The following is a 19,357-nucleotide window of genomic DNA, read 5'->3' on the forward strand; positions in this document are numbered from 1 at the left end:
GAACTGGCATAATCGGGGAAATAGGCAATGTTGGTTTTCAAAACTTGCCCAAGATTGGATTGGAGATCATCTTACTCATCAACCTAGAAAATTGTTTCTTTACATTTTATTACATATAATTTAAAAATCCTGCTATGTATCAATTTGTCTATGTTGAAAATGGTTTAGATTTACATATAATCAGTTTCTAATGGGAGAAAATTAGAGGTTATAAAGATGTGCAATTGCAGTATTACTACAGCCCTTTTATAAAAGTATATTTCAGAATGCTCCCCTGTCTGTCTATGTGTTAGTGCTTTTTGTGAGTTGACTTTCTTTGTGTGTAAGAGAGGAGGCAAAAGGGTAGCCAAAGAAGACAAATTAAAACAATATTGTACATTATATAGTTACCATTCCTAAAAGGGAAAAAACCCATCCTATTTTGTATGCAAGATGGTAATGTAGAGATATATGGAAAGCCGTGGGCTAAGTACAGAAGATAATTACATTTGGAATTTTACTGAGTTAGTCATTTATAGCTTCAAATAGTTATAGAGAAAAATCAGCAAAAACACACTTAAACTTTTTGTTGTTACTTCCCCCCCCCCGATAACCATGACTTACATTTAAAAAAATCCCTTTTATCTTCTTATCTCACAAATTAGACCCTTTTTGTCCAGATATCCTCCTAAATTTTACTTTCTGTAAAACCATGGTCCTGATGCCCTGTTATTATTAAGACTATTTTAATGCAACTTCTGCGAGAAAATCAAGCACACAGGAATGATAAACTTCAGCAAGACACATATGAAAAATGTTACACAGTTAGGGATAGGTTTTCCTTGCTGTTAAATACAATTGGAATTTTGCTGGTAAGCTCAGAGGAGATTATCCATCAAGTAAATGCTTACCCCCAGTGCAACTTGAGAGAAGTTAATTTGTCTAGTATGGAAAAGACTCCAAATACAAGTATTTCAGCAATAGAATAACTGCTCATGAGAGCTATAGAATCTCCATCCTTAGAAGTTTTCAAGAATTGGCCACAAAATCTAAAATGCTCAATCTATCAGGAGTTCGTTGGTAGACAATTTCCTGTCTTAGAGACTTTGAAAATACTTTCCTCCCATGATGGTACCCAGGGAGTGTTTAGGAGCAAACCTTGGCCTCTCACTGCTTGTAGTAGTGATTAGGTGCCAGTTGTCCTTGTTCAGTTTTTCTCAGAGGAGAGAGATGTGATACTGTCCTAGTATTCATTCTGTTACTAGTTACCCACATTGGAGCTTCCAAATGCCAGAAAGTACAAAGGTCCACTAGTCAAGGCTCATGTTGTCCTGTTACTTTTTTCATTCTGTCTCCTGATGCCCCAAATTCAGGTATTTCAAGAGCTACAGCAAGACTATCTGGTGAAATCCAATAAGCTTTGCTGTAAATTCCATGTCAATATATTTATTTTTTGAAAAGGGGGAATGGAAGGGAGATGAGGAGCCAGATCTCACAGTTGCAGACAATATCTCAGTTGGGCTGAACCTTTTGATTCTGAAGCTCAGTAAAGTTCCATAAACTTCTGGATGACATAGTATAATGCCTTGACCTGATGTTCCAGGGTTTCACCTGTCCCTTGTTCCAGAGTGGTTACCTCCACACTAGACTTGAAATACTTCTGGGCTAAGGAACCTTTTTCCAGTTGAGGTCCATATTATCTTGGTTGAAAACTGTCAGGTCTGCATTCTAGCAGTTGGCATGGCCAGAGCCAAAATTGGGCAGAGTTACCTTTGTTCAGTATGCAGCAACAACAAGAAGACATGTGCATCCAGGCATTCCTCTTCCTCCAACTTCTGTAAGGTTACCTTCATAAGCTTTGATGTTGGGGGACAGAGTAAATACTATCATTAACCCAGAACAGGGGCGTGGACTGAGAGGCCTGGAGGTTTGCATTTGGCCCATAGGTCAGAGACTTCCCACCCTTGCACTACTGCATGCAGAGTGGCATAAGACTTTGCCAGCAAACATCAAATCTGTCCCCGCCAGCACCACATTGCTTGTCATAATGATTCACATTTCAGCACTATGTGGACTAGCGATGGGCAGATCTGTCGAGTCTATTTCCATGGACTTCCTTCTTTTTCCACCTCCGTGTTTGTTCCATATCAGGACCATCTGAGGTTTTTGTTTTGGTTTGGTTTTCATGGGAAGAAAAATGGATGCAGTAATGGCCATATATTCCCTGATTAACTTGTTTGTGTATACAATGTGTAGTTTTTACACATTTTAAAGATGTATGCTTCACAAGCCTATCAACGCATTTTCAAAAAATGTGTACAGAAATGCTAATTTTCCCCATTAGAATAAAAAGAAAGTCAGATGGCAATTAAAAACAGAAAAAACGTGGTCTGAGCTTCAAGTTGGAGCATGGATAATCTCAGCAAGGTCGAACATCTCTGATTCTTCCCTCTTTATCTTGAGCCCAGCCCTCTGATTCCTGAGCTTATGTTTGTTTGTGTTGCTTATCAAACAGGCAAAGGACGTGGAGCATTGACTGGCTCATGTGGTCACCCCTAAGAAATGCAGGTAGAGAATAAATTGCAAGTAATAATAGTGGCCTTTGCCACTATTTGCAGCACTTCTAAACACATGACTGAAGGAAGCATTTAAAAGTAGTTTACGAATCATCCCCAGGAGCTGCTAAAGCAAAAATCTGGATTTAAAAGCTCCACATGCTATATTTTGCTGCTTTCTTGTTACCTCCATTGGATTACAGCCCCTAGCAGTTGGCAGAGTACCCAAGTCATTGTTCATTTGAAACATATGAGGATGAGGATGATAAAACTACTAAGAACCATCTTCCCCACATACCCTTTGTGCATAGGACCAGGCCAATCTATTTATTTCTAGGCCAATGTTGTCTATTCTGATTGGCAAAGTCTCACCAGGATCTTTAGCAGATGTCTTTCCCATCACTGGCTATTATTTATTCATTTATTTGTCTGATTTGATTTGTACCCCTGCCTTTCTACCAAGAAATATGGCTTACAATCACAAATAAAAAAAAATGATTTTTTTTTTGAAGAGTTAACTCAATGAAAAACACAACATTAACAGAGTAAGAACACCATCCAACCCAACAGACACACCAAAGGCATGCTTGAATAAAAAGGTATTTGTCTGCTGGCCAAAGGATGGCAGAGAGATGAGCAGGGACTTCCACAAGCCAGGGAGCATCTGTCAAGAAGGCCCTCTTTTGCATTGCCACCAAACGCGCCTCTGAAGGTGGTGTTCTCAAAAGAAGGGCCTCTCCCAAAGATCTTAAGACCTGGACAAGCTTGCATAGGAGAAGGTGAGCTTTCAGGTAGCTTGGTCCCAAGCTATATAGGGCTTTATTATCATAACCAACACTTTGAATTGAGCCCAGAAACATAATTTTTGTGAACCACCCAGAGAGCTTCGGCTATTGGGCAGTATAAAAATGTAATAAATAAAATAAAATAAATAAATACCAGTAGCCAGTAAAGCTGTTGTAACAAGGGTCAGCCAGTCCTGGTCAATAGTCTTGACATCTCGTACTGGACCACCTGAAATTCACAAACACTTTTCAAAGGCAGCCACTTGTAGAGGACATTACAGTAGTCCAAATGGGATGTAATAAAGGTATACATGACCATGGCAGATCAGACATTTCTAGGAATGGGCACAGTGGGCGCGTTAGCTTCAGTTGCGCAAGCACACTTTTGGCCACTGCCAAAATTTGGGCACCCAAGTTCAAGGCCGAGTACACCCAAACTGCAAGCCTGAATTTTCAGGAGGAGAATAACCCCATGCGTCCAGAATCCCTATTCTCTCATCTGCTTTTTGACCAACCAGGAACGACTTTGTCTTGTCAGGATTAAGATTCAATTTGTTTGCTCTCATGTAGTCCATTGTTGTCATCAGACACTGGTTTAGAACTAGAAAAGCTTCCTTGGATTTGGATGGAAAGGATAGCTAGAATTGGGTGTTTTCAGTCTATTGGTGGCACTGGACCCCTGAACTCCAGACAGTCTCTACCAGAGGTTTTATGTTTATGTTAAATAGCAGTGGTGATAAGTTGGAACCATGAGGGGCTCAACACACCAACAGCCAGGGCATTGAATAGGAATCCTCCCAGCACCACTGTCTGAGTCCCCCCCCCCATCCAAGAAAAACCAGTGCCACCATTTTCACAATACCTCCCAGTCCCAGCTGAGACAGACGCCTCAAAAGGATACATGAGGCTGGTGCAGAACCACTTTTAAGGAGAAGATTGTGACAACTCCTGAGAAAGCTATCCCTGGACACAGTGATTTAGGACAACTACCGCTAAGTTGCCTCAGTGGCAAAGAGCACGTATTCCCGGCTTCAGCTGGTATGACAGCTATGATCATTCCTGGACAGATAACCTCTAGATTAGACAAATGTAATGAGCTTTATATGGGGCTGCCCTTAAGACTGGTTTGGAAGCTGCAGCTAGTACAGAATGTGGTGGTCTGATTGCTCACTGGCATATCCTGCCACACACATATGGCTCCTGGGCTGAAAGCTCTACATTGGCTGCCAATTAGCTATCAAACCATGTTCAACTATCCATGTTATTGATAGTTTATAATGCCCTAAACAGCTGAGGACCAGGCTATCTGAGAGATTGCCTTCTCCCTTATAGACTGCCCTATTGATTGGTTTTATGCATTTTGTTATAATTTCATTTTGTGAACCACTTTGTGATTTTTTTTAAAAAAAGAAAAGTGGTATATAAATTTTCTTGAATGACACCTTCCTCCCCTTCATGGAGCTGATCCTCATATAGGAAGAAGGAAGTGTGACAAGCAGACAAAACCCTGTTCACTCTAATATAAGAAAAAGAATGTGTTTCTTGGTCTGGATACCATCAGCATTGTGGCTTACCAATACATCGGCTCTTTGCAAAATAGACACATGCATGGTAGTAGCATTTTTTTGATACAGAATGCAAGATGTGGGAATTTCTATAACAAACCGTTTATGTGTGGATTCTTCTGAAAATTGGCCCTTGAACTTGCAGGTTAGCTGCAACCTGCAAGTGTGTGTATGTCTGTGTGAGTGCCATACACTGTTTCCTCAATGCACATGGATAGTAAGCGGCTGTATTCAAACCCCCCCCCCCCCCAATACCATTAGCAGCTACCGTTTCCAGACCTTAGGAGCCCTTTGTGGTGCCATGCTGATGAGAGCTTGCTCTCTTACCATGGCCTAGCAAGCCCTTGTGACTTCTTTTGAATGATCTAACTGAACAGCAGGGAGTTGCTAATGGAGTTACGGGTTCATATTGGTAGTGGTTTCTGACCTGCAGAAAAAAACAGCCTTTAAAATCCCCTGATACTTTAGTTACTGCTCCCTGCTTTGAAACCAGAAGGCTTTCTTCAGATTTAGATTCTTTACTCTAAACTTCTGATTACCTGTCCTCCTGAAATATGTTTTGCATAAAACCCATCTACTATTTACTAGAATAGAAAGTAAACAGCACAAATAAAAAGAATAGTATATATATAATGTGAAGACATGACTTAGAATAGAAATAGGGGTGAGACTGGGGGAATAATTAATTAGGATTAAATTGCATCACCACAATTACAGTGTGTCCCTCTAATTGTAGGATGGGGATTCTTTTATGTGTTTTTATAACATTGTCAGAAGCAAAAATACATGCATTTTTAAAAAAAGAAAATGGGGTTAGGAAGGGGGATATATGTTTAAAATCATATGATTCAGTATCTAGTATGCTGACGGACTAGCCAAAGCCTGCATAAGCAGGGAGAACTAGGTGAAATCCACTACTTGGATGGACTGAGTGGGTGTTACTCTTCCTGTTACTGGCCCAGAAATCCAGCTCACATAATTTGCATATTAAGTTAATTATACATGTGAAAATCTTTAATATACAGAATTGGGCAGACTGAATTAGCATACCTCATTTGTGTTATTTCCAAAAGGCACTTTATACCAACCAGGGGGCAGAGGCAGTGGAGGAAGGGGCTATGAAGAGCCTTCCCATTTGGTCGTTTCTCAACGTCAGGGAAGTACAGCACTTCCATAAGAGAGCTACCACTCTTCTTCAAGAGCAGAACAGTGGATGCTGATGATGGGTTACTACTTAATCAGTTTGTAAGCCCAAATAAATAATAAATAAATAGTACAGGGATTCATTGGAGGGTGCTCAAAGTCCCTGGCTTAAGAAAGCTTGGATCCATTTCAGGTGGGGTCTAGCCCCCTTTGAGCTGCACTGAGCACAAAATTACCTTTATGCCCTGCCTCTACCTGGCCCCTCATTTTCAATTAGACAAAAATCGCTTTCCTTCAGTAAGTACAGGCAGTATAGAGGGCTCATTTCCACAAAGGAGAGGCCTTGCAGGCCTGGAAGTAATTTGGCTGTTTGCAGCAGTGTGACCATATGGAAAGGAGGACAGGGCTCCTGTATCTTTAACAATTGTACTGAAAAGGGAATTTCAGCAGGTGTCATTTTTATGCATGCAGCACCTGGTACAATTACCTCTTCATCACAACACGTAAAGCTGCAGGTAAATTCCCTCTTCATCACAACAGGTAAAGCTGTGTCTGGTCCTGCTAGACAGGGTTCCTGCAGCTTTACCTGTTGTGATGAAGAGGGAATTTCACCAGGTGCTGCATGCATACAAATGACACCTGCTGATATTCCCTTTCCCATACAACTGTTAGATACAGGAGCCCTGTCTGGCTTTTTGTATGGTCACCCAAGTTTGCAGTAACATGGTGAACATAGCTGGAGACTTTTGGTGCAACGCTTCATAGAAGTGATTAAGAACAAGGAGCAAACTCTGCATCAGGTGTTACAAACCTCAGCCCAAAAAACCAAACATCTTTCCCCTGCCACCCCGAGTGCCATCCCCTTTCCCTCATTCATTGATTGATGGGTGCTTTCCTTTTTTTGTGCATTTTTGGCCCCACTGCTTTTGCCTTCAGTCCTGCTCCCTGTGCCTTTCACCAACCCACCAATGGAATGTGCCCCATAGAGCTTCTCCAAAACTGAATTTGCAGTCTGGGCTGAAAGTCATTCCCCTTCCCTTATTCTGAATGATGTTTCCTGTTGCCATCATGGTGCTTCTTGTGTGGTTGGAACAGAGCTCTCTCTCCCTCCCTCCCTCCCTCCCTCCCTCCCTCCGTTTTTGTGTGAACATATGGCCTCATGCACAGTTGCCAGGACATCAACATTTCCCTAGTTTTCTCTTAAACAGTGAGGGCTAGAAACTTTTGTGAAAGCTCAATCTTGCCAATCAAAGTTACTAATAATACCAGCCTTGCTGATTTGTGGAGGCTTTTTTGTTACAGCCCCAACGGTTTTCTGTGAAGTGTGGAGGGCTCCCTTTCTGTAAACATTTAAATCTTACTTTTTCAGTGTCCTTTTGCTAATGGAGTCATTTTTATTCTGATATTTTTAAGATTAAAGTTTTATTTGTTTTCGCCATTTGTTTTGAAATGTGTGGGTTTAAAAAAAATCATTGTGCAAGCTCTTGAAAAGCGTTATATCTTTATTTAATTTAAATAAATCTGCCCAGATGTTTCATAACCTGAGTGGGAAGCTTGAAATACAGGCAATCCAGCAACATGTATTGTAGCACAGGGAGCTTGAACAATACCCGTATGCATTTCAAATCATTTTTGGTATGAGCAGCATCCAGTTGACACTAAAAGGTAGGGACTCATAACAAAAATCATACTCAACATGGAATGCGTCCTGTTGACTTCAAACAAATGAGAAAAGGCAAGCCTACTCCCTTTTTTTTCACCTCTCTGCCAAAATTAAAGCTTTTCTACAATGCCCATTCTAAAAAAGAACAAGTGTTTGGTGCACCTTCAGTAATTGCCCCCCCCCCCGCGCGCACATTTCATTATAATAGCATTTGTTTCAGTCTCAGAAAGGCAGGGGCGGAGAGGGACAGGGTGTATGGCCAAAAAAAGCTATGGAGGAAAGTTTTTTTAAAAAACATTTATTTTAAACATTACATCAAGAAAAATGGTACTTCTTTTAGCCACCTACTTTTCCTTTCATGCTTTGCCCTCCTGACCATGAATTTTGGTAGAGTTGGTTGGTAAATATGATTCATTAATTTCTTTTAGCTGTCGGTGCTGCAATAAACCCATTGGTGCCAGCCGGTCTAGGGGCTGCTTCAGTCAACAGCTAATGCATTTTGCTTTGCAAAAAGCTGATACCCAGCACCAAGATTTTTATTTCATTAAAAAAATTAGAAGACGTGGCCGTGTCATATAACATTTCCAAACCACTGAGAAGTAATAGTGCTTTTTGTTGTTGTTGCTGGGGTTTTCTTTTTGTCATATGCCAGCTACAGTGCCAGGGTTTAATTAGCGAGGTACAGTTCTGAATTTTGTTCACAAAAGTAACTTTTAACGTTTTGTTTCCTATTCAGCTTGCAAAAGACAAAGAGCGCCTGCAAGCTATGATGACACACCTGCATGTGAAGTCAACTGAACCAAAAGTTACCCCTCAGCCTGTAAGTACTGCACAGAAAAAATAATAATAAAGCTTCGCAGAAGCCCCTTGTTATTTCTCCTCCTGAGAGCACGATATAAGTGCAGGCTTTTAGAAAAACAACAACAAAGTGAAGAGATGAGTCTGTCTTTTGTTGCTAGGCTTGGAATATTAACAATGAGGAAGTATTTTTAGAGGGGTGGCTGTGTTAGTCTGTGTTTCAGGAAAACAACGGAGTCCTGTAGCACCTTGAAGGCTAACAAATTTATTATGGCATAAGATTTTCTGGACGAAAGTACACTTCATCAGATGCAATCTGGAAATATTTGATTTTGTGGTTGCTTTACCAAAAAATGGATAAGTAATTCATCCCCCCTGCATTAGTTTAGCTGCAATCCTATTCTCCCTTACCTGGGAGTAAGCCCCACTAAACTCAGTGAGACCTACATCTGAGTAAACATGTACAGGATTACGCTATACATAGCCATGTCTATGCAGAAGTAAGTCCTATTGAGCTTAATGGAAGCTCTCAGTAAATATGTATACAGTTGCAGTTTAAATCTTACTGGATAGAATAATTTATATGTATAAAATAAACTGTGCCAGGATTAAATACATTTTGTGAAGGATGAACACTACATACCACAACACTTGCTCAGTCATTTACTAGATAGGGAATTTCATTTCAGTTCATTTTTTATAAGAATTTATCGAAATGCACAAATTTGTTCATGTTTGGGATGGAAAGAAGTTGAGATTATAAAAATCTGGATGCAGGAGAAAGCAAAGCTGACACATTCATCTAACCCTATTGCTGGAATACCATCCCTACCTTTTAGAGTGCATATTTTTAAGTAGGATACGAGCAAACATGTAGTAATGGAGATGATCGTTTAATATTTATGTAGTGTGTAAAATATTCTAGATGATAAATGGGTTTGGGATTCATGCCATAAGGAATGCTTGAAGGAATTGGGTAGTTAGGGAAGTTTTTTAGGTTTAACAAAATCTTTGTGTGCTTGAATGTCCCTTCTTTTTTCACTAAGGAAAGAGTTGAAGTGCTAAAGGTACAGAAGTAAATACTCCTTTAAACTGTTCAGAAGGATATTAGCAGAGTAGAACGCTCCCCATCCCTTCACATGGCTCTCTGTCCACCATAGGGAGAATAATTCCTTCCTCCCTTCACAGTAGATTCTAGGATAACTCTGGAATGCCTTCATATGACTTAGTGAACATGATCTTCCTTGCATAGAAAAAAGCTGAGAATATGCTCCTTGATAATGGTGAACTGGAGAGAAGCATTTGCTCCTAAATAGGTCTTTCTGAAGTGAGCAGCTCTATTTATGTGAATTCAACATTGGTGGGGGGAAATTAAGGGACAATATGACAGTTTTTAAATATGCAAATACCTATTCAGAAAGGAGGGAGACAGTCTGCATTTACAAATCTCAACTATTTGTTCCTAACTTAGGCCTTTCCTCGCTCTGACCCCTTCTACAGCTACTTATTTTCCAGGGAACCTGAGAAATATACAGTCTTTTCTAGGAAAACAGAAGTGCAGTGTTTTAATTATTTTATGTTATCTAGCTCTGTAATGTGTTCTGTTTCAGACATTAATTTTTCTCTACTAACTCCGCCTAGGCAGGCTACCATATTTACTGGGTTAACAGCCTGGCTCCTTTTTATTTCTATCACCATAAATCATACGTGTGTGTGTGTGTGTGTGCGTGTATGTGCTCTTGTGCTTTATTTACAGTGGGAAACAAAGCCAAAAAGGTAAACCAATACTTTGCTATTATGCTGCATCATTGCATATTGATTAAAGCTGCTCGTACTAACTATAGATTGTCAACACTCAATTAATTTTCGCACAACTCAAAAGTAAAATCAAATAAAGGCAGTGTACCTTTAAACCTTACAAATCTTAAAATCAAGAAGCAAATCACTCCCTCAATTTGGAATAAACATGTAAAGCAATTAGGAATTTTAAAGCATTTTGAGGACAAGAGTAAAATAAATGCAGCTTGCATTTTAAAAAATGCTGTATTTCCCTCTGTCATTTTTGGATATGACTGTCTGATTTTGACAGATGAACTGTCTTTTAATGTTAGATCAAACGTTTATGAGAATACCTGATCCCTTTTAGTCTTTTGATCTATCTTGTTCAGGGATTTTGTGCAAAATAGATTATATTTTAATGGTGCAAACAGCACAACAGTTCTCTAAGCATAATGTGTAGCTGAGATATTCCGTCTCTTATTGATTTAGGTTTGTTTGTTGTTTAATTCTCCTATTCTCAAAAATACTAAACGTAAACAATATACATGTGATAGACAGAGAACTGCTTGAAGAAAACCTGGTAGTTCCCTGTGTCCCAACACCTGGAGCTCATGCTACAGCCCAGTTGATACGGAATAGTTTAATCTGTTTTGTTTTGTTTTACTTTTGTTGAACCCATTCCCAAGCCCCCCTTTCTCTTTTTCACAAAGTCGTAGGGGTTCTGCAAACAATGTAGATGTGATATCATGCAAGCATGATATCCACCACTCTCTAGCTGAGCACCCCCGGCACATACTAAATGTGAACCTTCAAAGTAGAATTTCACTGCTAAAGCAGCAGGTGATGCTACACTGTTTGAGATGAGGGGAGGGACTTTGGGAGCTCTTTTAGTGAACATCCAGATAAATGTGGTTCCCCTGACCCTGCAACACTATAGCAGGAATGGTGAACCTGAGGACCACCAGATATTGTCAGACTCCAGCTCCCATCAGCCCTAGGATTGCCAGTGATTAGAGATGACGGGAGCTGTTAGTTTACAACATTTGAAAGGCTACAGACCCCCTGCTCTACTCTATAATTGCAAGATGAGAAGCAGTGTTCAACCAGTTAACCAGTAATCTTGGACCTCCAGCAATACCAGTTTGGGATACTCTAATAAGTACTGCTACATAGCCAATAAACAAGAAAAAGTAGTAGGAAAAGTAAAACTGATCTAGGGAAAGGGGGAGGGAGGATGCACTGTCTTGATTAGTATTAAAAATGTTTTACATTCTGGAAAATTATAGCTTTCGTGGGGACCTCCTACTAAATTTATTTTTAACTGCTCTATTGAAAATTCTGTACCACTAGTCAACATTATCTCTCAGTTGCTCAGCACAGTGTTTCTCTATTAAAAGAAATAGGCATGAATATTTTTGACTGAAAAATTAATAGCTTTTGAATTCATACACAGCAGGTTTTCTTTTCCAAAGAAGTCCAATATCGCTGCACAGCACTTGTATAACCATTTATTTAGAGTCCAAGTCAAACCTTTGACAGCTAGAGCAGTGTTACAAGCCAACATAAAGAACTCCAAGATGTAAACCAACAATAGGCAGTCTGTGTGAGGTTTGCCATTGTCAAATACATAGATTGTTTGGATTAGTTTATGTAAATGTACTGTTGTATTACCCTTTGAGAAAAAAAAGATCACATTTGTGTATGAAAAGTGGTTTCGTTCACAGGCAGCATTATAAATTCCTTATCCTTTAACTTACATGTTAGAAGTAAAAATTGGTGCCTGACAGGCCTATATTGTGTGACACTCTGTTGTTGGATTGAAACGGCCTTCTTTTCATTTATTGAAATATAGAAAATTTTATTATAGATACCATCAGATAAATCAGAAATTATTAAAATATGTATAGGTGAAGCATTCAAAAATTAATTATAAAATGTAGGAATATAGTGTTTTGCATATTGTGCTTTCCCTGTGAGGAGGAAAAATAGCTCAGGCATCACAGAGTCTATGCTAGACCTCAGTCCTTTCAACTCAGCAGGATAGAACTTTGACTAGAAGAGATCTGATGACCAATACTGCAGTGCAAAGTATTCTTTACACCCAGTAATTAATTTTTCCTTTCTCCCCATAACTGATGCAAGGTGTATGTTAGCTTTAATATTTTTGGTCCATTTTTAAAAGAAGTAGCTCATCGCTGATCCAATAAAACAGGGATACAGAATTGCAGCTTTTTAATGACTGAGTGGGCGAATTTACGAGAAAGAGATATAAAATTTGAAAAGCTTGTAATGCTTATATTAAAAATTATTATAACCAGCTAAAAAGTGTGGTGCTTGTTGTACAATATATGCCTCAGCTGAATATAATTTGGTTGCCATTGATGTTTCTCATTGGTCAAGTGCTAGCCTTGTCTACTATATAAATTAGCACCATATTTTGCTGAACTCTTTGATCAGTTCCCGGGGCTGCACAATGAATCAGGAATCCACCCAACCACAGAGAGCAGCAACTTGTCAGATATAATCACAGGAAGAAGCATGTATGAGATTATCTCCTTAAAATAAGTGATCTCTTAGCAGTGTGTTGGAGTGCCTGCACGTTTCGTAGCTATCATATATCAGCCACTTGCTTAAGGTCCTGCTGAAGTGAATGGAATTCCAAGAATTGTTTAGTGAAAGCATTTTACTTTATCAACAGCTGATTCGTGTGTGTGTGTGTGTTCGCGTATACCAAAAGTATTTGCCAAGTTGCAGAAAATATCATTAAAATATGTTCATTATGCAAGCAAGTACCATTGGCGTGCAAACCAAGTTATATAGGTCTGCTGGGGTGAGGGAACAAACCCAAAATTTCCCTTAACCGAGTGCAAAATTAAATTGCAGCAAGCAGGTAGCAGTATATGCAAAGTCGTATTGTTCAAAATTCTTCATTTGCTTGTGAAATTCAGTCACTGGATGGTGTGAAGGTCAGCAGCCAAATATATGTGTAAGACAACACTTCAGTCAAGTTGTATTGGCAATGCTAATGGTCCAAATCTTTTGTGTGTGACTCCTCTAAAGGTTCCCATACAGGCTACCGCAGGTGACAATATTATAGGCTTCAAGGACTATTGCTCTAGTTCAGAATAATAGTTCTTTTCATGTCTTTAGGGCCATGGTGAGAGGAGCGTCATTCCTGATCTATTTTACACAGTCTACCTTGTGTTCATATCCTGACCAGGTCAGGAGGTGGAGACTGCTTCTCCACATTTTTTGTTTTGTTGATTGACCGGGTGGCGCCTCGTGTGGCGCAGAGTGGTAAGCGGCAGTTACTGCAGCCGAAACTCTCCCCACGGCCTGAGTTCGATCCCAGCGGAAGCTGGTTCTCAGGCAGCTGGCTCCGGTCGACTCAGCCTTCCATCCTTCCAAGGTCGGTAAAATGAGTACCCAGCTAGCTGGGGGAAAGGTAACTGCAACTGGGGAAGGCAATGGCAAGCCACCCCACTATAAAGTCTGCCATGAAAACGTCAGCGAAAGCAGGCGTCCCTCTAGGAGTCAGCAATGACTCAAGTTCCTTTCCTTTCCTTCCTGATTGACTAGGTAGGAATTCAATGAACGTTAAAGTACTCCAACAGCCTTGTAGTTCTTCATACCTCTGCTTTCTGTTATAGCCTTCCTGTTCTTCTGAGACTGGGAATGAGGGTGATTGTCCTCAGATGAACTATCAATCCTTGTAGGTTTTGTTAATTTGGAAGAACATTTAAGGCCTTTATTTCATGATTTACGCAAGGTCACCTTAAATTGTCTGCTGTTTCGGTCACTCCTGTTTCAAGAAATTTCAAGAGTTTAAACAACAAGTGTAAGGGACTGGACAATATCAGTCTCTGTTTTTAGACACGCAACTTCAAAAATTGGTTGTAAATATCTTTATGTTGCATCCAACTATTACCTGATATTATAAAATAAATAAAATTTATATCAAAGAAATAAATCAGTATTTTTCTGTAAATTATTTGCTGTCTGTTAATTTTTTTTGCTTTATAACAGAGCTTGAAACTATTTACAATCCAACACCTCTTCAATTATTTTCATTCATTTGTGAGGTTGAGATGACAGAGGGAAACCAAGGCCCAGTGTGCTTTTAGATGGCACTACATAGCTACAAATTGCTTCTCAGGAAAAGGAGAAGGAATGTATTCTTTCTTTTACTCAAAAGTGTTTTTTTGCATACCTGGCAGTACATCCGTCTTTATGGAGCTGACATAACTGTTGGCTATTTTTTATGTATTTTCCTTTACCCTAACCACAGCAATTAGGATTGTTTTGAAATCCTGTTTTTAGCAACTGTAAAAACAAAGCATTAAAAAATAGCCTTTTAACTGTGAGGTAATGACTGAGCATTTTAGCTGCTGTAGCTGTATTTTATAGTTTGAAAAATAATGATATGTAGCAATAAAAAGAGATTTGCAAATGCAACACACAAAAGCTGTTTTTATATACTTTTTTTCATTAAGTCCCACTCCTCAACTTGGGTTTCCTTAGTATCCCTGCCAATAACAACACCTGCTAAGTGATTGCTGCCTGCCAAATCCTGTATTGCGTGTGTGTGTGTGTGTGTGTGTGTGTGTGTGTGTGTGTGTATATATATATATATATATATATATATATATATATTCAAAATTCATATGTAAAATTTTCATGGGTGAAGTGTTAAAGCATACAAAATCTAACAGACCCAATACCCATCCAGTTTCAGTGGCTAGCCGTCAGTGCCCATTTAATTAAGCGCCCAAGGTCCAATTATAGCAACTGTTTCAGCCATGATCATGGTGGTATTACTAACAGTAGAGAAATCAGTGCCCTAAAGCACCACAGATGGGCTCAGTATAGCTTGCATGATTATTCTGTTTAAAATGTGTCAAATCTCCTGGTGTGTATGCTGTTGTTGTTTTTTGTCACTGTTTGCATGCATTGCCTTCAGATTTAGACCTAAAGGAAGCCATTTTAAATATATCTATATCTATATGTAATGTGTGTGTATGTGTTCACACACTTGTAAAAAAAAAAGGCATATTGTTGATGATTTAGTAAACAATAGTGAGATGAGGCTGAGGGGGAAAAGATTCCTCAACCACAGTAAGATATTTCTTCGAGTTTATTTTTCCAAATGATATAGAGGAAATTCAAATGTTAGGGTTGTTGCTGTTGTAGTTGGAATGAGTACGTTAGGTCAAATTGATGTAGGCTTAAAAGGGCAAAAAAATAAGAATTTGGAGGAAATTAAATGTGTGTGTACAATGGAAATATTCGCCATAGTAATTTTTTAGAAAATCCCAATTTGAGAAAAATGTTATAGTGATTAGATTTTCTGGACAGTTCACATACTTTTCTTTAAAGCCCTCTTGCAGTAACAACACTGCAGAAGATATTCCAGAAACAAAAAAAGCAAACCGATGTATATACAAGAATGGATTTCTGTTGGTCATAGCACTGTACATATTTTTAAGATATGTAGTACTTCTCCTTAGGCAGAATGTAAAGTCAGCCACGTCTCAGCAGTAGAGAATAAGGTTAGTTTTAATTCATAGGTATGTTCCATGTTCAGGTGCAAAATCCAACTATTTCAAACCGGTACTGAATTGTATAGTGATTATTAATGTAATAACTGGAGATGCTTACAAAATGTATACCAGTAATGCTGTATCTGCTCGTTATTGTGATAAAAGTGAGTAGTTAATTGTCATAAATGCTAATGGCTAATCCTGTCATCCATCTCTTTCACTGGACAAAATAAGCTTGCGCTAGCATGTCCGGTACGATGGGACTACTCTGTAATAATAAAGCGTGGGTTGAGACTTGCCTGTTACCCTCTAGCAAAAATAATAGCTCATCCAAATAAATTACACCAAATTGGAAACTTTGTATGTCAAATTCCTTTATGAGCAACTTTTCAAATCGCAGCAACATGTTTCAAATAGAAAATGCAAACATTGAGAAATGGTGTGGCATTTCCATCAGGAAAATAAACCCTCCCAGTCCAAGCCCTTCCTGACCTTTGCCCTCATAATCATCTTTAGCTGCTGCAAAACCAGCAACAAGATGGGGCTTTTTCCCATTGTTAATTGATGACGATATTAAGATTTAATAGTTTATGATGAAGAGTAATATTTTAGGATTGCAACAAAGAAAACAACACCATTCATGGAGTAGTTCTGCTCCACTTCACAATTAATAGCTGAATTTGAGGCAATGCTCTCAGCATTTTTATCAAATGCACTCAGAGTAAATTCTCTCTCTGTTACATTTTTGGCATAGTGGTTTGCAAAGATTGGGCCTCTTGAAAAAGCAGAGATGCTGTCATCCAGCAAAATCTGAAAAACAAAACTTCCATACCAAGCGTCAAGGTCATCATTTCATTAACTTGTTGGTTCTGTCTACCAACAGTTGTCTGAGGTGAAACACAAAGCTGGGCTAGATTTCTACCTTCCACCACCTTCCCCCTTTTCTTCTTCCTCTTTCCTCTCAGACTGCAGTCATGTTTAATTTGGAAACCGGGCTCCTTTGGCAAATTAGCAATTAGAACAATTTTGTGGGAATATGTATATGTGTCATTAGTTTTCCTGCAAATTAATAGCAAGAGCAGAGGTCAGGCAGAAATTTTCCACTTGACTGCAGTTTCTCTGTCAAGATTTGGCACTTTGTTTTGGAACGGCCACAGCTGCTCAAAGCCACAGCCTTCCTCTAGGAACTGTCTTTTAATTAGTTTACCTCGTAGCCATTATTACAAATATTACTGCCTCCCCCCCTTGAAATAAAATTACTGTTTCTACAAAATATTCCGGTGACATCTTGCACCATTGCACATTGATGCTGGGGTCATTCGAATGCGGCGTTTAATCATTAGATCACCTCCATAAGCATCTCCTAATTAGAGTCCTTACAATACAATTTTATCTGGTAATTAGCTAAGATTGGCTGCTTCCTCTGTAGCTTATTAGTGGCAGCCCAGCAGTGGGTGTGAATCGCAGTGTCATTTGTCAAGCCTGTTAAAGGCGGCACCCCCTCCCTTTGCTCTTCCTCACTTTCTGTGTTTATTTCTAGTTGTAGTACCTACCTTGAAAAGCCTAAAGAAATTTAACTCAATTCAAATTATTTAACTGAAGAACGTTGACCTTTGGGCGCTCTCCCCCCCCCCCCACTTCCTAGTAGAAACAGATTAAATGTTTAAGCTTTTAAACAGCAAAAACAGAATTGAACTTGTTTGAAATTGAGTGGTTTGAACAGTAATGATGAAACAGTATCCCCGCTCTTTCTAGCAGGGGAGCCAATCTACTGAGTTTGTGCAGTGGAAGAGCCCTGGAAATTGATTCAGATCTGTTCATGCTATTTAAAAACGCCCACTTTAAGGGCAGAGATAAAACAGAGTAGATTTAATTTCTTAGTGATACTTAGTTGCACTATTGTTGTTACTATGCTTTTTTTTAATCATAAGTGATGGATGGATAGCAGAGGGGCAGAACAAAATGGTGCAATCAGCCAGTAACTGCTAAATAAAAGGACTTAAGATAGCCTATCAGCATTTTGCACAACTAATTTGAAAGCACATGCTTTAGGTTTTTAAGTGAGAACACAGCCACAGGTAAATTCTAAGCCTGCGACTGTCAGTTCATGTCGCTGCATGTTTCTTTTAAAAGCAAAATAACCGTATTACCTTTTAGCCACGAGAAACCAAGAAGAGCCTGCTGGGTTGGATCAACGATTCAACCAGTCCAACTTTTGTTTCCAACAGTCAGGTCTAGTTCATACTCCATTGCTACTTCATGCAATCTTAATTTTCCCACCCCTTCTCGCTCAGCATCTTGTGTTCATTCCTCAAATCCTCCTGTGCTGTTTTTCTGCTAAACTCCACCACCAGGTATTTTTTGCTGCCAGTGACACATTGAACAGTAGGATATCTTCAGCAGGAAAACATAGGCAGAAGCAGTCACAATCCATCTCAGTGCCCCCATGGCTGCTTTTGGTTATGTAACCTGAGGAAATATGCTGATAATGTAATGTGTAGTTTGGCCCTAAGAGGGGACCGTAATTGGTGAAAGTTGGGTGGAGTGCAGCACTCCTTTTGTTTATGTCAGCTCCACATGCCCCAAGGTTCTGGGGTGAGGGCAACTATCCTGCCCCACTCCCTTGAGAGCTTTTCAAGTGCCTCTTGAATTGTGACAGCAGTCTGTACTGCCTATTGAGTTGGGCTGGCTTTGCAAACATTGACCTAGCAGGTGTTTTTAGGAAGCATGGAGTAAGAAGCCCTCCCCTATTGTTTGTCCTTGATATCTGGGATCCAGAGATATACTGCCTTTTAACATTGAGTTATGTTTAAGAGTTAACTTCCCTCTCTGTCACCACGATCCTATGATCCTTCATTTGTCTTAAATGATTCTGAGTGCTTGTAAAGCCCTTGTAGCTGTGAGGATCTGAGTGCTGTGAGATTTGTATTTGTGGGGTGGTGGTGGTGGAATGTACATGTAGTTCAACTATGCATTTCTTGGTAACAACTGGTGTCTTGTTGATATGGTATATAGTCCTATTCTTCTTTGTATGTGGATTATGTTTGTAGATAGCTTATTTATTTGCTTTTATTAACCCAACCTATCTCAAGTATTTGAGGCAGATTACAAATAAGTAATGTATTATATTTGAAATATTAAGTAATGTATATAAGATATGTTATTGTGTTATCCAGTTACATATACAGAAAGACAATTAATAATGAGTCTTTTGGGCAACTGTTTCCAGTCAATCAATTCTCAATGGAAATCTCAAAATATCAATGATAGCAAGGAAAAGAACAATTAAATTTAAAAAGTATAATCAGTATTGATCATAATAATTCCTTACGGCAAGAAATATATTTTTTCTATCTTCACATGGGGCCTTGAATATATTTTCTTAAGAAAATTGCCTTGAATTAATGCTGATAATTTTTACAAAGGAAACAAAAGAAAGCGTTGGTAATACCAATGGAAGTTCTGCAAACTTGCATAATGAGAGCAACTATTTGAAAGTATTAGTCAATGGGGGTGGGGGTAGGATTTTTATGGATCTAGTATGTGTTCT

At 39.1% G+C, this 19,357-nt stretch overlaps 1 protein-coding gene across 12 annotated transcripts in view; it reads left to right on the forward strand.

Annotated features, from left to right (window-relative positions):
* The window catches only part of FOXP1 (forkhead box P1), a 630,188-nt gene that overhangs the window by 576,912 nt on the left and 33,919 nt on the right, over positions 1–19,357 (forward strand). For all 12 annotated transcript variants that reach the window (XM_063122009.1, XM_063122004.1, XM_063122006.1 and 9 more), the window contains one exon: positions 8,427–8,510. In XM_063122009.1, coding sequence (XP_062978079.1) covers positions 8,427–8,510 — 84 coding nt within the window. The remainder of the gene's footprint in view (positions 1–8,426; positions 8,511–19,357) is intronic.

This window comes from Elgaria multicarinata, chromosome 3, assembly GCF_023053635.1.
Source record: "Elgaria multicarinata webbii isolate HBS135686 ecotype San Diego chromosome 3, rElgMul1.1.pri, whole genome shotgun sequence".
In the NCBI taxonomy this organism is placed as follows: domain Eukaryota; kingdom Metazoa; phylum Chordata; class Lepidosauria; order Squamata; family Anguidae; genus Elgaria; species Elgaria multicarinata.